General features: G+C 43.2%; 1 protein-coding gene across 1 annotated transcript in view; it reads right to left on the reverse strand.

Annotated features, from left to right (window-relative positions):
• Nucleotides 1-16,637: 16,637 nt before the first annotated feature.
• The window catches only part of ST6GAL2 (ST6 beta-galactoside alpha-2,6-sialyltransferase 2), a 167,801-nt gene continuing 163,464 nt past the window's right edge, over nucleotides 16,638-20,974 (reverse strand). The window contains exon 7 of the mRNA XM_040425058.1: nucleotides 16,638-19,410. Within this exon, the coding sequence (XP_040280992.1) occupies nucleotides 19,148-19,410 (263 nt within the window). The 3' untranslated portion in view covers nucleotides 16,638-19,147. The remainder of the gene's footprint in view (nucleotides 19,411-20,974) is intronic.

Raw genomic sequence — 20,974 nt, forward strand, 5'->3', positions numbered from 1 at the left:
AGCAAAAGAACAAAGGATTTTGAGAGATTTAGGCCCCTGTCACCCAGGCACAGCAGGGGTTCATTCACAGCAAAAGTGGGTTCTTGTCACCCAGCAATAGAACAGACGATTTTGAGAGATTTAGGCCCCTGTCACCCAGGCACAGCAGGGGTTCATTCACGGCAAAAGTGGGATCTTGTCACCCAGCAATACAACAGAGGATTTTGAGAGATTTAGGTCCCTATTGACTTCAATTTGAGAGATTTAGGCCCCTGTCACCCAGACACAATAGGGGTTCATTCACGGCAAAAGGGGGTTCATGTCACCCAGCAATAGAACAGAGGATTTTGAGAGATTTAGGCCACTGTCACCCAGGCACAACAGGGGTTTGTATACGCCAAAAATGTTAAAATGTCACCCGACAATTGAAAATTAGATTTTTTTCAATTTAGGGCACTAAAATTGGCACTTTTTTGCATTAAAATGGCTATAAAATAGTCCTTGAAAAGGCGAGAGGGATGTAAAAGGCAGTAAAATGTGCTTAAGAGCATGGCAACTGCTCTGCAAAGAAATGTGGATAGGGAAATAACTTAAAATGAAATAAAATAACTAAAGAGAAGGAGGTGGATATGGAGTCGGAGATTGAGGAGGCGATGAATGAGGTGTTGAATGAGGTGGATGCAGCAATGTCGTCGGAGGAGGAGGTAGCCAACAATGTTTATTTTTTATTTTTTATTGGGGTAGGTAGCCCCCAAAATATTGGGACAAATAAAAAAATAAAAAACAAAGAATCATTGCACTTGACTTGAGTACAAGAATGTATGTTTGATGGTGGTATAAATGTCTATTCTGCACAAGGTACAGACAAGTCTTGTGGGATCCAAGCCTGGTTCATTTTAATGAACGTGAGCTTGTCCACATTGGCTGTGGACAGGTGGCTGCGTCTGTCTGTAATGACGCCTCCTGCCGTGCTAAATACACTATCAGAGAGTACACTGGCTGCAGGGCAGGCCAACACCTCCAAGGCATACAGGGCAAGCTCTGGCCATGTGGACAATTTGGAGACCCAGAAGTTGAATGGGGCAGAACCATCAGTCACTATGTGTAGTCGTGTGCACAGGTACTGTTCCACCATGTTGTTCAAATGCTGCCTCCTGCTAACACGCTCCATATCAGCAGTTGAAGCCGGTTGTTGCGGCGAGGTGACAAAGCTTTTCCACATGTCGTCCATGCTAACCCTGCCTTCTGAGGTGCTGGCGCTGACACAGCTGCGTTGGCGACCTCTTCCTCCTCCCCTGCCTTCGCCTTGTGCTTCCACTTGTCCCCCGGCATCAGTCGGGAATGCTCTCAGGACCGTGTCTACCCTGTAGTCGCGAATCTTCCGATCACACTCCAGTGAGGGAATTAAGGACGGCACATTTTCTTTGTAACAGGGATCCAGCAGGGTGGCCACCCAGTAGTCAGCACACGTTAAATGTGGGCAACTCTGCAGTCGTTGCGCAGGCACTGCAGCATGTAGTCGCTCATGTGTGCCAGGCTGCCCAGAGGTAAGGAGAAGCTGTCCTCTGTGGGAGGTGTATCGTCTGCGTCCTCCGTATCCCCCCAGCCACGCACCAGTGATGGGCCCGAGCTGCGTTGGATTCCACCCCGCTGTGAACATGCTTCATCCCCATCCTCCTCGTCCTCCTCCTCCTCCAGTAGTGGGCCCTGGCTGGCCAAATTTGAAAAATCCTCTTTCTGAGCCACTTCTAAAAGACTGGCCTGAAAGTGTTTAGAGATGACCCCTCTTCCTCCTCCTCGTCCTGGGCCACATCCTCTTCCATCATCGCCCTAAGTGTTTTCTCAAGGAGACATAGAAGTGGTATTGTAACGCTGATAACGGCGTCATCGCCACTGGCCATGTTGGTGGAGTACTCGAAACAGCGCAACAGGGCACACAGGTCTCGCATGGAAGCCCAATCATTGGTGGTGAAGTGGTGCTGTTCCGCAGTGCGACTCACCCGTGCGTGCTGCAGCTGAAACTCCACTATGGCCTGCTGCTGCTCGCACAGTCTCTCCAGCATGTGCAAGGTGGAGTTCCACCTGGTGGGCATGTCGCATATGAGGCGGTGAGCGGGAAGGCCGAAGTTACACTGTAAAGCAGACAGCCGAGCGGCGGCAGGATGAGAACGCCGGAAGCGCGCACAGACGGCCCGCACTTTACGCAGGGGCTCAGACATGTCGGGGTAGTTGCGAATGAATTTCTGCACCACCAAATTCAGCACATGCGCCAGACAAGGGATGTGCGTCAAACTGGCTAGTCCTAGAGCTGCAACGAGATTTCGCCTATTATCGCACACCACCAGGCCATGCTTGAGGCTCACTGGCAGCAACCACTCGTCGGTCTGTTGTTCTATACCCCGCCACAACTCCTGCACGGTGTGGGGCCTGTCCCCCAAACACATCAGTTTCAGAACGGCCTGCTGACGTTTACCCCTGGCTGTGCTGCAGTTGGTGGTGAAGGTCTGTCGCTGACCGGATGAAAAAAGTGGCCAAAGGAGGAAAAAGGCGCTCATAGGGTGAGTAGGTTCAGAACAAGCTTCCAAATACAGGAAGAGTGGTACTGCTCACCTGTTGTTGTTGCACCTAATGTTCGGTGCAACTGTACTGGAGGCGAGTAGGAGTGGTTTAAGTGTTGCTGGTTGGTGCTGCCGGTTGCGTCCGTGTTCACCTTTGGCGGGGGCCAGGCCGCCGTCCGGGTCAGTGTTTGAAGTATGTATCCACTAAACTCTGGGGTCGAGTGGAGGGTGGACCATAGGCGCAAAACACAACCAGAGTTTGTTTCAAACTAATAGTTTTTTTATTTATTATTTTTGTTATCGTGACAACGCGTTTCGGGGTTCTGTGGACCCCTTTTTCAAGTCTAAAAAAACATGTACATACAATCATACAAATTATATAAAAAAGGGATGATAGTATATACGTGAATACCATGATGTCAATAAAAAAATATATAATATAATAATAAAAGATAATAGTAATAAAAATATAAACATAAACAATTATCAATTGTAGAATATGAAAATGTAAATATATATATATATATATACACACACATAAATAATAGAGGCGCCAGTTGATTACGTGGCTGATAATAAATAGCTGGTGATGAATAGCTATTTGTAGGGTGCATGTAAAATTAAACAATCTTGATATAGATATGTGATATAAGTTTGAGCCGTTGAATATTTAATTTAATGGTAAAAATGCCCATACGTTTAGTCAAAAAAGACGCAGGATCGGAGGTGCATTATTGCTACAGTATCACTTGTGTAAGTTTAAGCTAGGGGTCAATTTACCTATGCAGGAAATGGTTCTTGCATTATTGTTACAGCGTCACTTATGTAAAATTTAGCTGAGGGTCAATGGACCTATACGGTGGTTACATAATATATTGAAAAACAGGGGCATAATGTGCTATTGGGTGGTGGTATATGGACTGAGGGCGAAAGGCATGATAAGGTGTATAGAAGAGGAAATGGTGAGGGGAAGGAAGAGAGAAGAGCGGCACTGGAGTACATACCGGTGAAAATGCTGCTGATGGAAATTGCGCTGCTCCCAGCTTCTAGCACGTGCGGCGTCCAGATGCTGTGTGCTGGGAGCGCGCGCTGGGCCAGCAAAGAGGAGGCGAAGTGGGCGGGGACAGAGCTGGCTGGTGTGAACGCCCTAAATGGGCGGAGCTAGCGGTAACGCAATACCCTGAGTGGGTGGAGCTTAATGAATGGGCGGAGCCTAGTGCAGCGATGCGATGCAGTGCAGATGTGGAAGGGGATAGTGGTGGGCGGAACTTTTGATGAGATGAGGGCGGAACAGTGTGACGCGATGGGTGCAGAGGGCGAGAGTAGGGGGCTGGAGGAGAAGGGACGGCGGCATAATGAAGATGGGCTGGAACGATGTGTGTGAGGGGGTGGGGCCATGAGGAAGCTAGGGATGAAAGGGATGACTGCAGGATGATACTGAGAGTGGTGATGGGGACAGGGATGGGGACGGGGGGGGGGGGGGCGAATGGGAGCGAATGGGAGGGAAGGGAATGCAACTATGCACATTATGCCCCTGTTTTTCAATATATTATGTAACCACCGTATAGGTCCATTGACCCTCAGCTAAAACTTACATAAGTGACGCTGTAACAATAATGCAAGAACCATTTCCTGCATAGGTAAATTGACCCCTAGCTTAAACTTACACAAGTGATACTGTAGCAATAATGCACCTCCGATCCTGCGTCTTTTTTGACTAATCGTATGGGCATTTTTACCATTAAATTAAATATTTAACGGCTCAAACTTATATCGCATATCTATATCAAGATTGTTTAATTTTACATGCCCCCTACAAATAGCTATTCATCACCAGCTATTTATTATCAGCCACGTAATCAACTGGCACCTCTCTTATTTATGTGTGTGTGTATATATATATATATATATATATATATATTTACATTTTTATTTTCATGTTCTACAATTGATAGTTGTTTATATTTATATTTTTATTACTATTATCTTTTATTATTATTTTTTATTGACATCATGGTATTCACGTATATATGTATCCATTCATCCATTTATATCTACATCTAAATCTAAGCTTGACGGCCATACTATTATTACTACTATTATTATTACTATCATCCCTTTTTTATATCATTTGTATGATTGTATGTACATGTTTTTTAGACTTGAAAAAGGGGTCCACAGAACCCCGAAACGCGTTGTCACGATAACAAAAATAATAAATAAAAAAACTATTGGTTTGAAACAAACTCTGGTTGTGTTTTGCGCCTATGGTCCACCCTCCACTCGACCCCAGAGTCCAGTGGATACATACTTCAAACGCTGACCGGATGAGGAGGTGGTAGAAGAGGAGGAGGAAGCCGAGTAGAAAGAGGAGGCAACAGGAGGCAAAGAATGATGCCCTGCGATCCTTGGCGGCGGAAGGACGTGCGCCAAACAGCTCTCCGCCTGGGGTCCAGCCGCCACTACATTTACCCAGTGTGCAGTTAGGGAGATATAGCGTCCCTGGCCGTGCTTACTGGTCCACGTATCTGTGGTTAGGTGGACCTTGCCACAGATGGCGTTGCGCAGTGCACACTTGATTTTATCCGATACTTGGTTGTGCAGGGAGTGCACTGCTCTCCTGGAGAAGTAGTGGTGGCTGGGAACGACGTACTGTGGGACAGCAAGCGACATGAGCTGTTTGAAGCTGTCCGTCTCCACCAGCCTGAATGACAGCATTTCAAAGGCCAGTAGTTTAGAAATGCTGGCATTCAGGGCCAGGGATAGAGGGTGGCTAGGTGGGAATTTACGCTTTCTCTCAAAGGTTTGTGAGATGGAGAGCTGAACGCTTCCGTGTGACATGGTGGAGATGCTTGGTGACGGAGGTGGTGGTGTTGGTGGTACATCCTCTGCTTGCTGGGCAGCAGGTGCCAACGTTCCTCTAGAGGCGGAGGAAGAGGCCGAGGTAGCAGCAGAAGAGGGAGCAGGAGGGGCCTGAGCCCTTTCTTGGTTTTGAAGGTGCTTACTCCACTGCAGACCGTGTCTCGCATGTAGATGCCTGGTCATGCAGGTTGTGCTAAGGTTCAGAACGTTAATGCCTCGCTTCAGGCTCTGATGGCACAGCGTGCAAACCACTCGGGTCTTGTCGTCAGCACATTGTGTGAAGAAGTGCCATGCCAGGGAACTCCTTGAAGCTGCCTTTGGTGTGCTCGGTCCCTGGTGACGGTGGCCAGTAGCAGGCGAACAGTTTTGGCGACTGCTGCTCTGTTTTGCACCCTGCTCCCGCTTTTGCTACGCTGTTGGCTCGGTCTCACCACTGCCTCTTCCTCCAAACTCTGAAAGTCATTGGCACGAGCTTCATTCCATGTGGGGTCTAGGACCTCATCGTCCCCTGCATCGTCTTCCACCCAGTCTTCCTCCCTGACCTCTTTTTCGGTCTGCACACTGCAGAAAGATGCAGCAGTTGGCACCTGTGTTTCGTCATCATCAGAGACGTGCTGAGGTGGTATTCCCATGTCCTCATCAGGAAACATAAGTGGTTGTGCGTCAGTGCATTCTATGTCTTCCACCCCTGGGGAAGGGCTAGGTGGATGCCTTTGGGAAACCCTGCCAGTAGATTCTTCAAACAGCATAAGAGACTGCTGCAGGACTTGAGGCTCAGACAGGTTCCCCGATATGCACGGGGGTGATGTGACAGACTGATGGGCATGGGTTTCAAGCGCCACCTGTGCTCTTTCTGCAGAAGACTGGGTGGGAGATAATGTGAATGTGCTGGATCCACTGTCGGCCACCCAATTGACTAGCGCCTGTACTTGCTCAGGCCTTACCATCCTTAGAACGTCATTAGGCCTGACCAAATATCGCTGTAGATTCTGGCGGCTACTGGGAGCTGAAGGTAGTAGGTTCAGTAGGACGTGTAGCTGTGGCAGAACGGCCATGTCCTCTCCCTGCACCAGAGGCTCCACCAACACCACCACCGCGTCCCTTATTGGATGTTTGCCTCATAGTTAGCATTCACAAAGCAAAGTAAAAAGTGGTTAAGTATGTTAAAAATAATTAACCGCCAATAAAAACCCTGGTGTAGGGTATTGCACTAAAACAATTTTTTTTTAACTCTATATGACAGTGGTATTTGTGGCCTAAATGTGACACTCACTTATGCACGACTAATGCCAGATGTGCAGTATATTAGAGGGTTTTTTCACCCCAGTAAGCAAAAATATGTATTTCTGGCCTAAATGTGACAGTCACTTATGCTTGTCTAATCCCAGATGTGCAGTATATTAGAGGGTTTTTTCACCCCAGTAAGCAAAAATATGTATTTCTGGCCTAAATGTGACAGTCACTTATGCTTGTCTAATCCCAGATGTGCAGTATATTAGAGGGTTTTTTCACCCCAGTAAGCAAAAATATGTATTTCTGGCCTAAATGTGACAGTCACTTATGCTTGTCTAATCCCAGATGTGCAGTATATTAGAGGGTTTTTCACCCCAGTAAACAAAAAGCCGTATTTCTGGCATAAATGTGACAGTCACTTATGCACGTATAATTAGAGATGTCACGAACATAAAATTTTCCGTTCGCGAACGGGCGAACCGCCATAGACTTCAATAGACAGGCGAATTTTAAAACCCACAGGGACTCTTTCTGGCCACAATAGTGATGGAAAAGTTGTTTCAAGGGGACTAACATCTGGACTGTGGCATGCTGGAGGGGGATCCATGGCAAAACTCCCATGGAAAATTACGTAGTTGACGCAGAGTGTTGAAGTTAAATTCGCAATGCGATTAATATAACCTGTATTAATTGCATTGCAATTACAACTTCGAGCTGGGTTCCTAATGGTTGTATTGCTAGGATATAACAAAGATTGAGAATATAGTGCTATATTCGTCAATTCTAGCAATACAACCATTAGGAACTCAGATCTAAGTTGTAATCGCAATGCGATTAATACAGGTTATGCTAGCAGAATGCTTGGGTGTATAGGGAGAGGAATTACCAGTAGAAAGAGGGAGGTGCTCATGCCGCTCTACAGAGCACTAGTGTGACCTCATTTGGAGTATTGTGCTCAGTACTGGAGACCATATCTCCAGAAGGATATTGATACTTTGGAGAGAGTTCAGAGAAGAGCTACTAAACTGGTACATGGATTGCAGGATAAAACTTACCAGGAAAGATTAAAGGACCTTAACATGTATAGCTTGGAAGAAAGACGAGACAGAGGGGATATGATAGAAACTTTTAAATACATAAAGGGAATCAACAAGGTAAAAGAGGAGAGAATATTTAAAAGAAGAAAAACTGCTACAAGAGGACATAGTTTTAAATTAGAGGGGCAAAGGTTTAAAAGTAATATCAGGAAGTATTACTTTACTGAGAGAGTAGTGGATGCATGGAATAGCCTTCCTGCAGAAGTGGTAGCTGCAAATACAGTGGAGGAGTTTAAGCATGCATGGGATAGGCATAAGGCCATCCTTCATATAAGATAGGGCCAGGGGCTATCCATAGTATTTAGTATATTGGGCAGACTGGATGGGCCAAATGGTTCTTATCTGCCGACACATTCTATGTTTCTATGTTTCTATATTCTCAATCTTCGTTATATTCTAGCAATACAACCATTAGGAACTCAGATCTAAGTTGTAATCGCAATGCGATTAATATAACCTGTATTAATCGCATTGCGATTACAACTTAGATCCAGTGGCGTTGCGAGGGGGTGCGGTGGGTACGGGCCGCACCGGGTGACACCAGTCTGATGGGGTGTCACTCGCGGCCCGCCAGCGCAGGAGTTCTCACTCACAAGTTCAACTTCTAAACTTCGCAAGCAAGCGAGCGCGTCGCGCCGTCACGTGGTAAAGGGGGACGGGGGTGTGACTCACTGCAGCCTGGTGAGTGGTGGGGCGCCGCGGCAGCTGCCCTGCAGAAGTCTCTGGTGCCGGGAGGAGGAGGTATGTAGAGCGCCTCTGACTTTATAGACCAAATTATTTTAATAATACCCCAATAATAATAAGTTAATAACCTAACCCCATTCATAAATTACTTGTGGATTATTATAGAGACGGCCACATTTACTAATCTTTGCTCAGGGGGACCTCATAAATATAGACCCACATGGTGTGGACTGGTCATTTTTACTAAGGAATATAGTTTAAACGTTTATGTGCAAAAGAGAAAATAAGAAGTCAGCTCCAATCAGATTTCTCTTTATCTCTTTATTATGGCTTCGGGGGGGGGGGGGGGGGGGGGGGCAGGGGTGACACCATTTTCTTCCGCACCGGGTGACACCAGCCATAGCAACGCCAACCATTAGGAACCCAGCAAAGTTGAATTCGCAATGCGATTAATATAACCAATTTGTGACACTGCAGCTTCCGAATGAATCTAAAGTGGATGCTGTCCAGGAAGTGGGAGGGTCTGGGTATGATGCTGATTGGCTGGAATGTGTCTGCTGACTGTGAGGTACAGGGTCAAAGTTTACACAATGATGACGAATAGGAGGCGGACCAAACATCGCATATGTTCGCCCGCCGCGGCGAACAAGCGATGTTTGCCGGGAACTATTCGCCGGCGAATAGTTCGGGACATCTCTACGTATAATCCCAGATGTGCAATATATTAGAGGGTTTTTTCACCACAGTATGCCAAAGCCGTATTTCTGGCCTAAATGTGACAGTCACTTATGCTTGTCTAATCCTAGATGTGCAGTATATTAGAGGGTTTTTTCACCCCAGTAACCAAAAAGCCGTATTTCTGGCCTAAATGTGACAGTCACTTATGTACGTGTAATCCCAGATGTGCAATATATTAGAGGGTTTTTTCACCACAGTATGCCAAAGCCGTATTTCTGGCCTAAATGTGACAGTCACTTTTGCACATGTAATCCCAGATGTGCAGTATATCAGAGGCTTTTTTCACCACAGTATGCCAAAGCCGTATTTCTGGCCTAAATGTGACAGTCACTTTTGCACATGTAATCCCAGATGTGCAGTATATCAGAGGCTTTTTTCACCACAGTATGCCAAAGCTGTATTTCTGGCCTAAATGTGAAAGTCACTTATGCACGTGTAATCCCAGATGTATAGTATATCAGAGGCTTTTTCACCACAGTATGCCAAAGCCGTATTTCTGGCCTAAATGTGAAAGTCACTTTTGCACGTGTAATCCCAGATGTGCAGTATATCAGAGGCTTTTTGTCACCACAGTATGCCAAAGCCATATTTCTGGCCTAAATATGAAAGTCATTTATGCACGTGTAATCCCAGATGTGCAGTACATCAGAGGCTTTTTTTAACCCAGTATGCCAAAGCCGTATTTCTGGCCTAAATGTGACAAACACTTATGCACGTGTAATCCCAGATGTGCACTATATTTAAGAGATGTATTTTTTTAACCCCAGTAAGCAAAAAGCTGTATTTCTGGACTTGCAGACATGCAGATAGCCTGTGCTGGTGCACTATCGTTGCATAAAATGGCTGCCGATTATGTATTGATATTGACTAACTGAAGAAAAAAAAGTTTGTTTTCAGTAGTAGTTGGCTCAGGGCAGGCTTAAAAAAAATTGTGCACTGCACCCACAAAACACATTTGCTGTAGATCGCGGAGTACAAAAAGCAGTTCTTGATAAGATTTCTCCCTGATCTCTCCCTCACAGCAGCTGCAGCCTCTCCCTACACTAATCCGAGCAGAGTGACGGGCGGCGCTACGTGACTCCAGCTTAAATAGAGGCTGGGTCACATGCTGCAGTTGGCCAATCATAGCCATGCCAATAGTAGGCATGGCTGTGATGGCCTTTTTGGGCAAGTAGTATGACGCTTGTTGATTGGCCGCTTTGCAGCCTTTCAAAAAGCGCCATAAAAATCGCCGAACACCGAACCCGAACTTTTACGTAAATGTTCGGGTTCGGGTGCTGAAAACCCTAAAGTTCGGTACGAACCCGAACTTTACAGTTCGGGTTCGCTCAACTCTAGTAATGATTTATTTTAAAAATAAAATAATATAGCATCTATAAAAAGAAATTATTAATGATAGGTAGGAAAATTACTTATAATAAAAGTTAATTAATGATAGGTAAAATAATAACTATAAAAAAAAATAGGTAAGGATGATAGATAGCATAATAAGGATTAAGAGTAGCTATATACAATAAGTGAAAAAAGATTATAGCTTTATCTAGTGATAAAAAAAATCTAGAATATTTGCTATTACGAAGATATAGCAATATATTCTAGATCTTCGCGAATTCTCGAAGTGCCGATATTCGCGATAAAAAATTAGCGATTAGAATATTCGCGCTGAACACTAGTGACTCGAAAACGCATGTAGATGATATAGCCGATTGTACGTGGGAGCCGGATGAAGAGGGGCAACGTCATTTTCAGGGAACAGGGTGTCAGTGTGACTGTGAGACAGCATGGTGGAATCAGTGGAAGATCTGGAGCCAAATGCAGGAGGGGTACACCTTCTGCTTCTCAGGAGACTACCTGTGAGGAACACACTCACAGTGCACGGGTCAATAAAAGCAGCAGCAAGCAAGCATCATCTGGTGGTTGAGGGAAAATGCGATACTCGGCAGTGTAGGCATATTTCACACAGTCATGGGTTACAGTGGTGCTATGCAGGATGTGTGGGCAGAAAGTGAGGCAGGGTGCTAATGCTGGCATGATGGCCCTGCGTCAACACATGGTGTGTCACCATAAAGTGGCATGGGAAAACCGTGCCACTCATTTAGTCTTATAGCGTGATGAAACCACCTCTGCATCTCCCACTGGCTTGCACATCCTCTCCAGAAGTCAGTGTTCATCAACATATCACCAAAAGCAAGCGGTCGTTCCTTCCCATCATCTTCAATGTTGTCTATTGCTCCTGATGCTCATCCTCCTCCTCGTCACTTGTTTCGACAGCAATCGATCAGAGAATGTGCACACTCATCCAGTGGCACAGAAGTTCAACTTGCACCTGCCCAAGTTGGTGGTACTACAGTTCCTATCTTTTTATGTAGTTGACTCTGCACATTTTAGAGAACTGATGACTTATGCCCACTCAAGGTACAGTGTCCCAGGCCGACATTACTTTTCCCAAAAAGCTGTACCAGTTTTGCACACGTACATTAAGCAGGTGGGCCAGTCCTTGGATCTCTCTGTGTCTGGTAGAGTTCATGCCAGCGCTGATGTATGGAGTTGTAACTGTGGTCAAGGACAATATAGCCCACTGGGTAAATGTCATTCCAGCCAAGGCCCACCAGCAACTTGGCAGGTGATGACAATGCCGCCTCCGCATTGTAATCCTCGGATGTCTGCGCCAATGTCCTCCTCTGCCTCCTTTTTCTCCACCTTGTCCTCACCCTCCCCTCTAGGCACAGTTCACAGCGGTCCTCCAGCATATCACCCATGTAAAGCTAGGCGTTGTCACACGGTTCTGCACCTCAACCTGGGCGAACTGAGCCACATCAGGAAGGAACTGCTCTGCATCATCAATAAAGAAATGGAATACTGGCTTTCATCTCACCAACTGGAGAAAGGAAATATGGTTACCGATAACAGGAAGAATATTTTCTCTGAGCTGCATAAGGGAGGGCTTACCCACACGCCCTGCATGGCATACATCTTAAATCTCATTGCCACCTGGTTCCTCAAGTCTTTCACTGCACTGCAAGAGCTGTTAAAATTGTCCAGGAAACTATGCATGCACTTCAACCACTCTTACTCTGACCCTGACAGACTGTGGCAGTATGCAGTGGAGATGGAGGCAGGGAGGCCCTCCGAGTCCCTTGTGCAAATGGCCAGATGCGTACGGTCATGTTTGCGCACTGACAGCCGCATTGTCAGGCCGTTCTCAGGAAGGTCTGAAGGGGGACCCTCTGCGCTCATACTCTACTGTCATGACTGGTGGTTGAGGGGGGCAGGTGCAGCACCAGCTCCATAAGCAGTAACTTAAGGGCTCATGCACACGAATGCGTGCCAGCTGGGCCCGCGCTACAAACCCAAAATTTCGGTCCACAATGCACAGGCACCGACCGTAGGGCTGCTGTATGCGGATGTGGAACCATTCACTTAAGTGCACTACTTTTTTGCAGTGTGGAGGCACTGACAGAAACCCCACAGAAGCACGAGTTTGCCATGGGCATGCTTTCCTGCTCGGCCAGTAGTGTGGCATCAGAGCGGGTGTTCAGTGCATCGGGGGGCATCGTTACCCCTAAGAGAACTCACCTTTGCTCCCAAAATGTTAAGAAACTACCCTTCATAAAGATCAGATGTGGATCAACCAGGATTTCCAGACACCAGTGCCTGATGCAACAGAATTGATCATTCTGTCACTAATGATCATATTGTAGTGTGCAGATCTAGAGGCCAGTTTACATAATATATACATAGGAAAGAAGAACACACAAGGCAATTTACTGGGGGAAGTCAGCCGCATCCTGGAAACACAGATGCACCACGTATTACTGGGAAGGACATACCCGCATGTAAACATAATTTGCCTTGACTTTTTTTTATTTTATTGCTATGGAAGTGATGTACAACACCCCAATTCTGGATTCAGAAGCTGTACAGTGGACATCTTACTTTCTAAAAACACTCATTTTTAAATATCTGCTTTCCTGCAAATTAAGAGCTAGAGTAGCCAGAGGAAGATACTGATGTGTACACATTTCAAATGTAGATTTACGTAATACAATCTTATTTCATGTGACTTTCCATGGACAGCGTTATGACTGCCCCTGTGGGTACGGATGATACGCTACTCACCATGCTGCCACCTCCATGTTTCTGCCTAGTGATCCATCCACTGCCCCCCTGCAAGTGTGTGGCCTTCCAAATGCCTGGGTATTTAAGAAACCTTCTCTAAGCAGATGGTGCCTGAGTTTTATGGTGATCAGTATTTATTCTATCTGTGCTCCAGCCCTGTACCAGCCATGCCTGTGTGTTTCTGCACTTCTTGTTTCAGTTCTGTGTTTAAGTTTAACCCTGTCTGTCTTCCTTGTCTATATAAGTATCCACCCTGCCTGCCTCATCTCTGTCTTCGCTACCATTCAGTCTACCGGTTTGTCCTGTATTTTACTTAATCTGAACTACTAGTGTTCAGTCTGGATCTAGTAACAAGCATGTAAGCTTTAGTGACTGTTCAGACTTCTGCTGTGGTCTTCCTGTGGTTTTGGTGCGTTTTCTGAATCTTGAGCTCTTTGTGCCCACACCAGAGTCCCTGACCCCAGTGGGTCAGCTGCCAACTACACCAGCACAATCCCGGGAGGTAGCGGTCCAGTATCTTCCCTGCAGATCCCTGTGGAGGAGTTACATGATGAATACCAGTGCAGCGCTCGAATAACACCCTTAGGGTTTAGCCCAAAAGCCAAACCGGTTGGTTGGCCCAGTGGGTCCACACTCACTGATCTGTACGGAAAGGTGTTATAACTAGGGATGAGTGAACTTGTGTTTTTAAGTTCAGCGTACAAGGTTACGGTTATCTAAGAATTCCGTTATGGATTCCGCTACCACGGACTATAACTTATGGTTCATGATTGCGGAATCCATAACTGAATTCTTAGCTAACCTGAACCTTGTACGCCATACTTGAAAACATAAGTTTGCTCAACACTAGTTGTAACCTTTAAGAAAACAGAGGTTTAATTACTTGACTGAAGAAGACAAATTAAAAAAGAATGTTTGGGGGAACTGTACTTAATTTCTAAAGGGAAAATTGGTCATTTACATATAACATTAAGTAGCTGCATTAACATACTGTATAATATAATTTTATATTCAACCAGGTTGGAAAAATAAGAAAAAGTGCAGCCCGAAAGAGAGAGTACCATGTGCTGATTATGGTGATCACCACTGTCATCTGCTACCTGATTTGTTGGCTGCCTTATGGAGTGGTTGCTTTGCTTTCTACATTTGGAAGACCTGGAATTGTTTCTCCAGTTGCAAGTGTTATTCCTTCAATTTTGGCCAAAAGCAGTACTGTATGCAATCCACTGATATACATATTTATGAATAAGCAGGTAAGATGTCACCTCATTTATGTTTCAATATTCTTTCTTTGGAATTCTAAGTATTTTCACAGAATAAAACAAACAGAGAGATGATGAACTTGGAGCCTCAGACACACATCACTGTTGAGACCAGTGATTGGCTGGCAGCGGTTATATGTATGTGTATGGCACATCACAATTCTGACTACAGTAGGGACTGGAAACAGCAGAGAGGGGAGCTGTGGCACTGTTGAAAAGATAAGTGGGGTTCTTGTTAGCAGTAACTGAACCACTACCATAACCGTAACATACAGCGGACGCCCTGCTGCAAAGACTGAGATCAGAGATAGCACCAATCATGGCTGTTCAACCCATTAGATGCGGTGGTCCATAAAGACCATGGCATTAAGGACCACAGCAAGCTCCCGCTTTACTCGATCGAGCAGTGTATTTTACCAGAGATCAGACCATTATATGTTCAAGTACCCAAGTAAGATTTAAGACAAAAAGGAAAAAAAAAATTTAAGTAAAAAAAATGCTCTCTTCTCCTTATCCAGTAATTTATAATTAGTAAAAAATGTAAAAATAACAAACTACAAATAATTGGTATTGCCGCATCTGTAAAACCAGAACTATAAAAGGATAATGTTACTTATCCTGAAAAAAATGGAACAAAACCATAATGGAATTGATGCTTTTTGGTCAAAAAGTCTTATGTACCCCAAAATGGAACTGATAAAAACTACAGCTCATCCCACCAAAAAAAGCCCCTCACACAGCTGCCTCAACAGAAACATAAAAGTCTTCGATATGGCGATGCAAAGTGAAAAATAAAAATACATTTTTAATAAAAAGGTTTTTTTTTAAATGCAAAAGTAGCAAAACATGAAAAAAATAATAATATAGATTTGTTATATCAGCTTAATGAAAATTATAATTCTCCACCAACTATGGCATTTTTTTCTAACACCCCAATACTTATTAAAAACAATACTTTTGAGATGGAAAACATTTTTAATGAGTTAATTTGGGAAGGAGAGGGGGAGAATCAGGATGAAATTGTCTACTTTAACATCCCATACCAATTAGGTGGGTTGGCAGTTCTTAACATTGCATCTCAATCTTTCTTTTGTTCCTTCGTTAAAAATAGTGTAGATATGTTTCACTAACATCTTCTTGAATCTGACCAGTTGAGTTCTAAGGATTAGGTAAGATCCCTATCAGAATGATTTATAAAATATGAGAAACATTTAGGAACCGTAATGGAGCTGAAGGTTCTGTGAGTGTTACTCCCCTCTGGCATAATAAGTGGATGAAACTACCTGTCACTGTTGGTGAATGATTTATGGTATATAAAAAAAAATTGGGGTAATTAACACCAACTTCATTTGCTCACTATATAGCTTCTATTCACTTGTTTATAACTGCTAATTTTGCTATATCCACGTTAGAATACACTACTCCTTTGTTTTTATGCTGTGATATTTAGGCAAAAGCTATCTGTTTGTGAGATCCGTTCAGAGATCTCACAAGCGGTCCAAAACAGATCAGTTTTGCCCTAATGCATTCTGAATGGAAAAGGATCCGCTCAGAATGCATCGTTTTGCCTCCGTTCCATCTCCATTCCGCTTTGGTGTCTGTCTGACGAAACTGAGCCAAACTGATCCGTCCTGGCACACTATGTAAGTCAATGGGGACGGATCCATTTTCTATGACACAATCTGGCACAATAGAAAACTGATCCGTCCTCCATTGACTTTCAATGGTGTTCAAGACGGATCCGTCTTGGCTATGTTACAGATAATACAAACGGATCCGTTCTGAACGGATGCAGGCGGTTGTATTATCTGAACGAATCCGTCTGTGCAGATCCATGACGGATCCGCACCAAACGCGAGTGTGAAAGTAGTTTAAGAACTATGAAGTACCACTTCATTTTGATGATCCCCAATGATCAAGCGATGGCACAGAACAAATGATGGCATATACTAGTTATATATGTCACCTTTTAAAGGTACTCTTTTAAGGTAAATATAGACATTCAGCAATAAATTGACGCAACACACAGTAAAGTAAAAAAAAAAATCAATGTATTTATTTACAAGAAATATTCTATACATTGTGCATACATAAAAATGTACAAATCCAAAATAGAAAAAGTGTTCAAATGTGTACAAATATTGTTCAAAAATGATGTTCCTTGAAAACATTTAAAATTTTTACTGAATGGACATTACGCCAGAGAGTAAAAAAAAAAAATCTTACCAAAAGACCATCAAAACTAGTAAAAAATTTGTCTGGCTCACTTGAAACCACTAAGAATACAAAAAGATCAGGTAAAATTTATGAGTGATCCTGCAACTCAGGCGGAAAGAATACAATAGATTTCTTAGATGTGGATAATCCATTACATTACATGAATAGGAGTACAGTGGAGCAAAGCAAAACTCAACTAACCACTCAAGTGTATAGGATCCTTTATCGAGGACTAGGCCTACTATTGAGCAAGGTCACCAGCAACATTACTGTACAAGGTAATGACCCCAGAAGTCCCTTTCTGTGGTCCCGCTTCAATGGAGCGTGTATAGTCTACCTGGGGTGTTTTTAAAAGGGTTGTCAAAGACCGAGAGAATATTTAAAGGGATCGAGCACACTATAAAAAAAAAAGACTCACCTGGTCAGAGAATTCAGACTCCAGCTCCATGCCACAGTTCACATCCCTTTCAATCCCCTCCACACCAGAAGTGACGTTCCATCTACATGCATATCACTGCTGTTCCTGCAAATGTCACCACTAATGCCACAGATTTGCTGCCAACAGTGATGTTCATGTAGACGTGGCAGGAATGTCACGTGACCACTGAGAATCAACAATCACGTGCCACTTTGGTACATGTCAACACTGAGACCACTGATTGGCTATTGGTGGTGACGTCCATGTAGACGGCTCATAGCACTTCCAGCCTGGTGGGGACGGGAGCTGCAGCTCTGGAACTACGATGCTCTGACCAGGTGAGTTTTTTTTTTTTTTTTTTACAGTAAGCCTACTCCAGTGTAAATTTTTCTACGTCTCGGACAACCACTTTAATACTATACCAAGTGACCTTTCCGGGATAACCATGATGGACACTTTCCATATGATCACTCAGTTGCTCAATTGTACAACCAGTGCTTAGGTTTATCAAGTATAAGTGCAAGGAATCACCCCCAGAGCCATTCACATAGCCTATATCAGTGCTTGGTAAATCCCAGATAAAGTGCAACCTGATGCTTGGCAATGAACAAAAGATCAACAGTTTAGGTTTTGTTGGTGCACAGTGTACTACTGCCAACATTTGGCAGGTGAGGCAGATGTAATACTTCGAGTTCTATTCTACTGTACAATATCTTAGCACTAAATGAGTGCCACATATATTAATACCTCCATGCAAAGCTGTGGCTATGTGGTCACTTGGATCAAGTAGTAACTTATATTAAACTACTTCTTAACAGTTCCCTCGATTATCTTTTTTAACACAACTCCTTACCCATTAGAACTCCTACTTCATTTGAACATAAATACAGTAAAATCAGAAATACTGGAGCCTCCCATTACATGGACTATATTTTTCCTTTCTATCACACTATATTCTATCATGCGATATTTTCAAAGCAATTGTCCTGCTATTTACTAGGCCCTTGGACCAAGCTCACTGCAACCTAACATCGATACAACATTGTTAGTTCAGAATGGGGAGCGTTAGATTTAGCAGCAGAACGAGACAGACACATGAATACAATGTCTAACAGCTTGCAAAGCACAGAAAATAAAAATCACATTTCTAGTTAGCTCATGTGCAAAATAAAGTATCAGAAGCGGGCGTTGACTGAAAAGCCTTCTTTTTGCTTATGGACACATCTCATTAGCATGTCATGAAGCTATCTCTTTAAATTAACACTATGATTAAATATTTTAGTGGTATTTTCTGATTACCAGAACCAAACTAAACAGTATTAAGACTCTTACACCCACCTACTGGCTCACATCTACCTATAAACAAGCATATAGTATTTCCTGCATCCCATATGTCCTAATCTATAGATATCTTACAGACAAATACTTCCTAACTATATTATGTAATATTTCTCCCTGTGACAGTATAACACATTTTATATTTGTAATTGTACATGGTTTGAAAAATGCATGTTTCAATCCGGTGGGTGACTCTAGTTATAAAGTCATAAAATATATCTACAGCTTCAAATGGCCACATGGACTTTTTAATCGATAAGTAGTTCTCAGCTCTAGAAGATCAAGGAAAATCTGAAGATGTATTAATAAGTACACATGAAAGCTGACAGCTCCTTAATTACATGGTAACAATATGGCACATTATGGATTAATAGGAGCAGCTCCTCTAAGTCCACATTAGAATATTGATTCCCCCCAACCAACACGCAATTGCAACTTTCACCACCCAAAGCTAAGCTCATCTTGCTCAGGCAAAGCAGTAATAAATACTTCTTGGCTTAGACAGATATTTCTATGCCCACCAGGTTACGTTTAAAGACCAATTCCTTTCAATGGTCTAAGCAATATCTTTTTCAAGTATTGTTGATCTAACAACAGTAGCAATTTATTGCACATCGTCTTCCAAAGGCAAACAATGCATTCTTATGTAATGTGATCATTTATGGGGCAATGCAGTGTACTGAAGCCAGGCAGAGTGACTTTTCCTTTTCTGAGAAGATTGTCTTCCGTCCCTTGGTTCATCCTTTGTATGAGCATTTTCTCATAGAGGAGGGGATGGTATGCACCCAGTGTACATGCCGCATCATAATATTGCTCATGGTAATGACACAGATCGGTCTGTCGGTATGAAGGGATGTATTCATAGACATGAACTTTCCCACACAGGGACATCATGATGAGGATACCTAAGAAATATAAGCACAAAAAGAAATGACACATATTAACTGAAATGTAATAGAGGCATAAATCAAAAAGTAATATAACCATTTCCCAGTCTGGATACAAGAAAAGGATCGAGATAACACTGTTTAAATGATCCAATGACTTGCTGTAACCAGACTGAAGCTTCAGTGGCATGGAAAAAGAGCATTTTATGGTCAGCCTGTTTCATATCTCTATATATGTATTAAATATTTTATTACACAAGTTGTAAAAGTGATATTCGTTTGACCTTTGGTGTACTGATCGTTTGACCTTTGGTTTACTGATCGTTGGACCTTTGGTGTACCGATCAGATGAATGGGAGGCTAAATCTTCTCTCATTTACCTCAATGGCAAAATAAGCAGACACAGCTATATGTCTACTGATAATGGGTATGGGGACTAGCATCATTTTTGCTTTCCTGTTCCCAAGACATAAATCAAGATGTGCACCCAGCATTAGACATTATCCTACTGCAACACATTCCTAATTATGTAAAGCATTACCGACCTTGATAATTTGATGCGTCCATTCTACACATGTTCTACAAGTCTACTTCATCAATTATTTAAATGCAATAAAAAGTTATTAGTGTGTAGTCTTTTTAGACAATAAGCAACCTGAGAGTAATAAAGACCACTGATATCTCTCCAAGTAATGAAAGGCGTTCTATTAGCATGTAGTATTCAGGAATGGGGCTAGAAACATAGAGGCAATAAAGTGTGGATATTAACTGGTAAAAACAGGGAGTTAGCTTCAGAAAATAAAAGTAGTAATATTGTAATACTACAGTATATCTTCTGTAATATAAAGTCATTCTTCAATTAGAAGGATAATACAACTATTGTCTCTGCTCAAGTATCAGGGAATGATTGAGAACAAATTGTTCATTACTAAACATTGACTATACATTGGGGCCTTAGTCACTACACTGGACACAGATTAGTGAATAGAGACGTATCTGAGGGCCCCAGCCCTACAAGATAAAACTTAAAGTGACACTCCACCTGTGACTAACATTGGTTTCATATACAATCCAGGCTATTTAAGGGAGATTTATCAAGAGGGGAATTTTTACGTCAGTTTTGTAGAAGTCTGCATTGCTGTAATTTGTGCCAAATTTATCAAATGTTGCATATATTTTTTATTGTTTTTATTATGGATTTTTTTGCATCCAAAACTATAAAACAGAACGATAAAAACTGTGAACAATAGAGTGTGTCTCACAGTATTAAAAAAATAAAGATTTATAAAAGGTTTACAAAGTCATAATCAAATACAAAAATACTTGTTGTCCAACACATGCAAACTACCCTACTACATGCAAACTGCCCTTGCATCAAAATACATAGGATTTCTGGTGTTGGCTCCTCAATACAGGAGAATCGGATGCAAGGCCCTAGAATTATAAGTAAAGATATGTTCTCCCTCATTGAGAGCATGGATGCAGCTAAGGGCACTCTCACAGTAAGGCCTCATGCACACGACCGTTCCGTTTTTGGAGGATCTGCAAAACACGGAAGCCGCCCGTGTGCCTTCCGCAATTT

Source organism: Bufo bufo, chromosome 3, assembly GCF_905171765.1.
Source record: "Bufo bufo chromosome 3, aBufBuf1.1, whole genome shotgun sequence".
Taxonomy (NCBI): domain Eukaryota; kingdom Metazoa; phylum Chordata; class Amphibia; order Anura; family Bufonidae; genus Bufo; species Bufo bufo.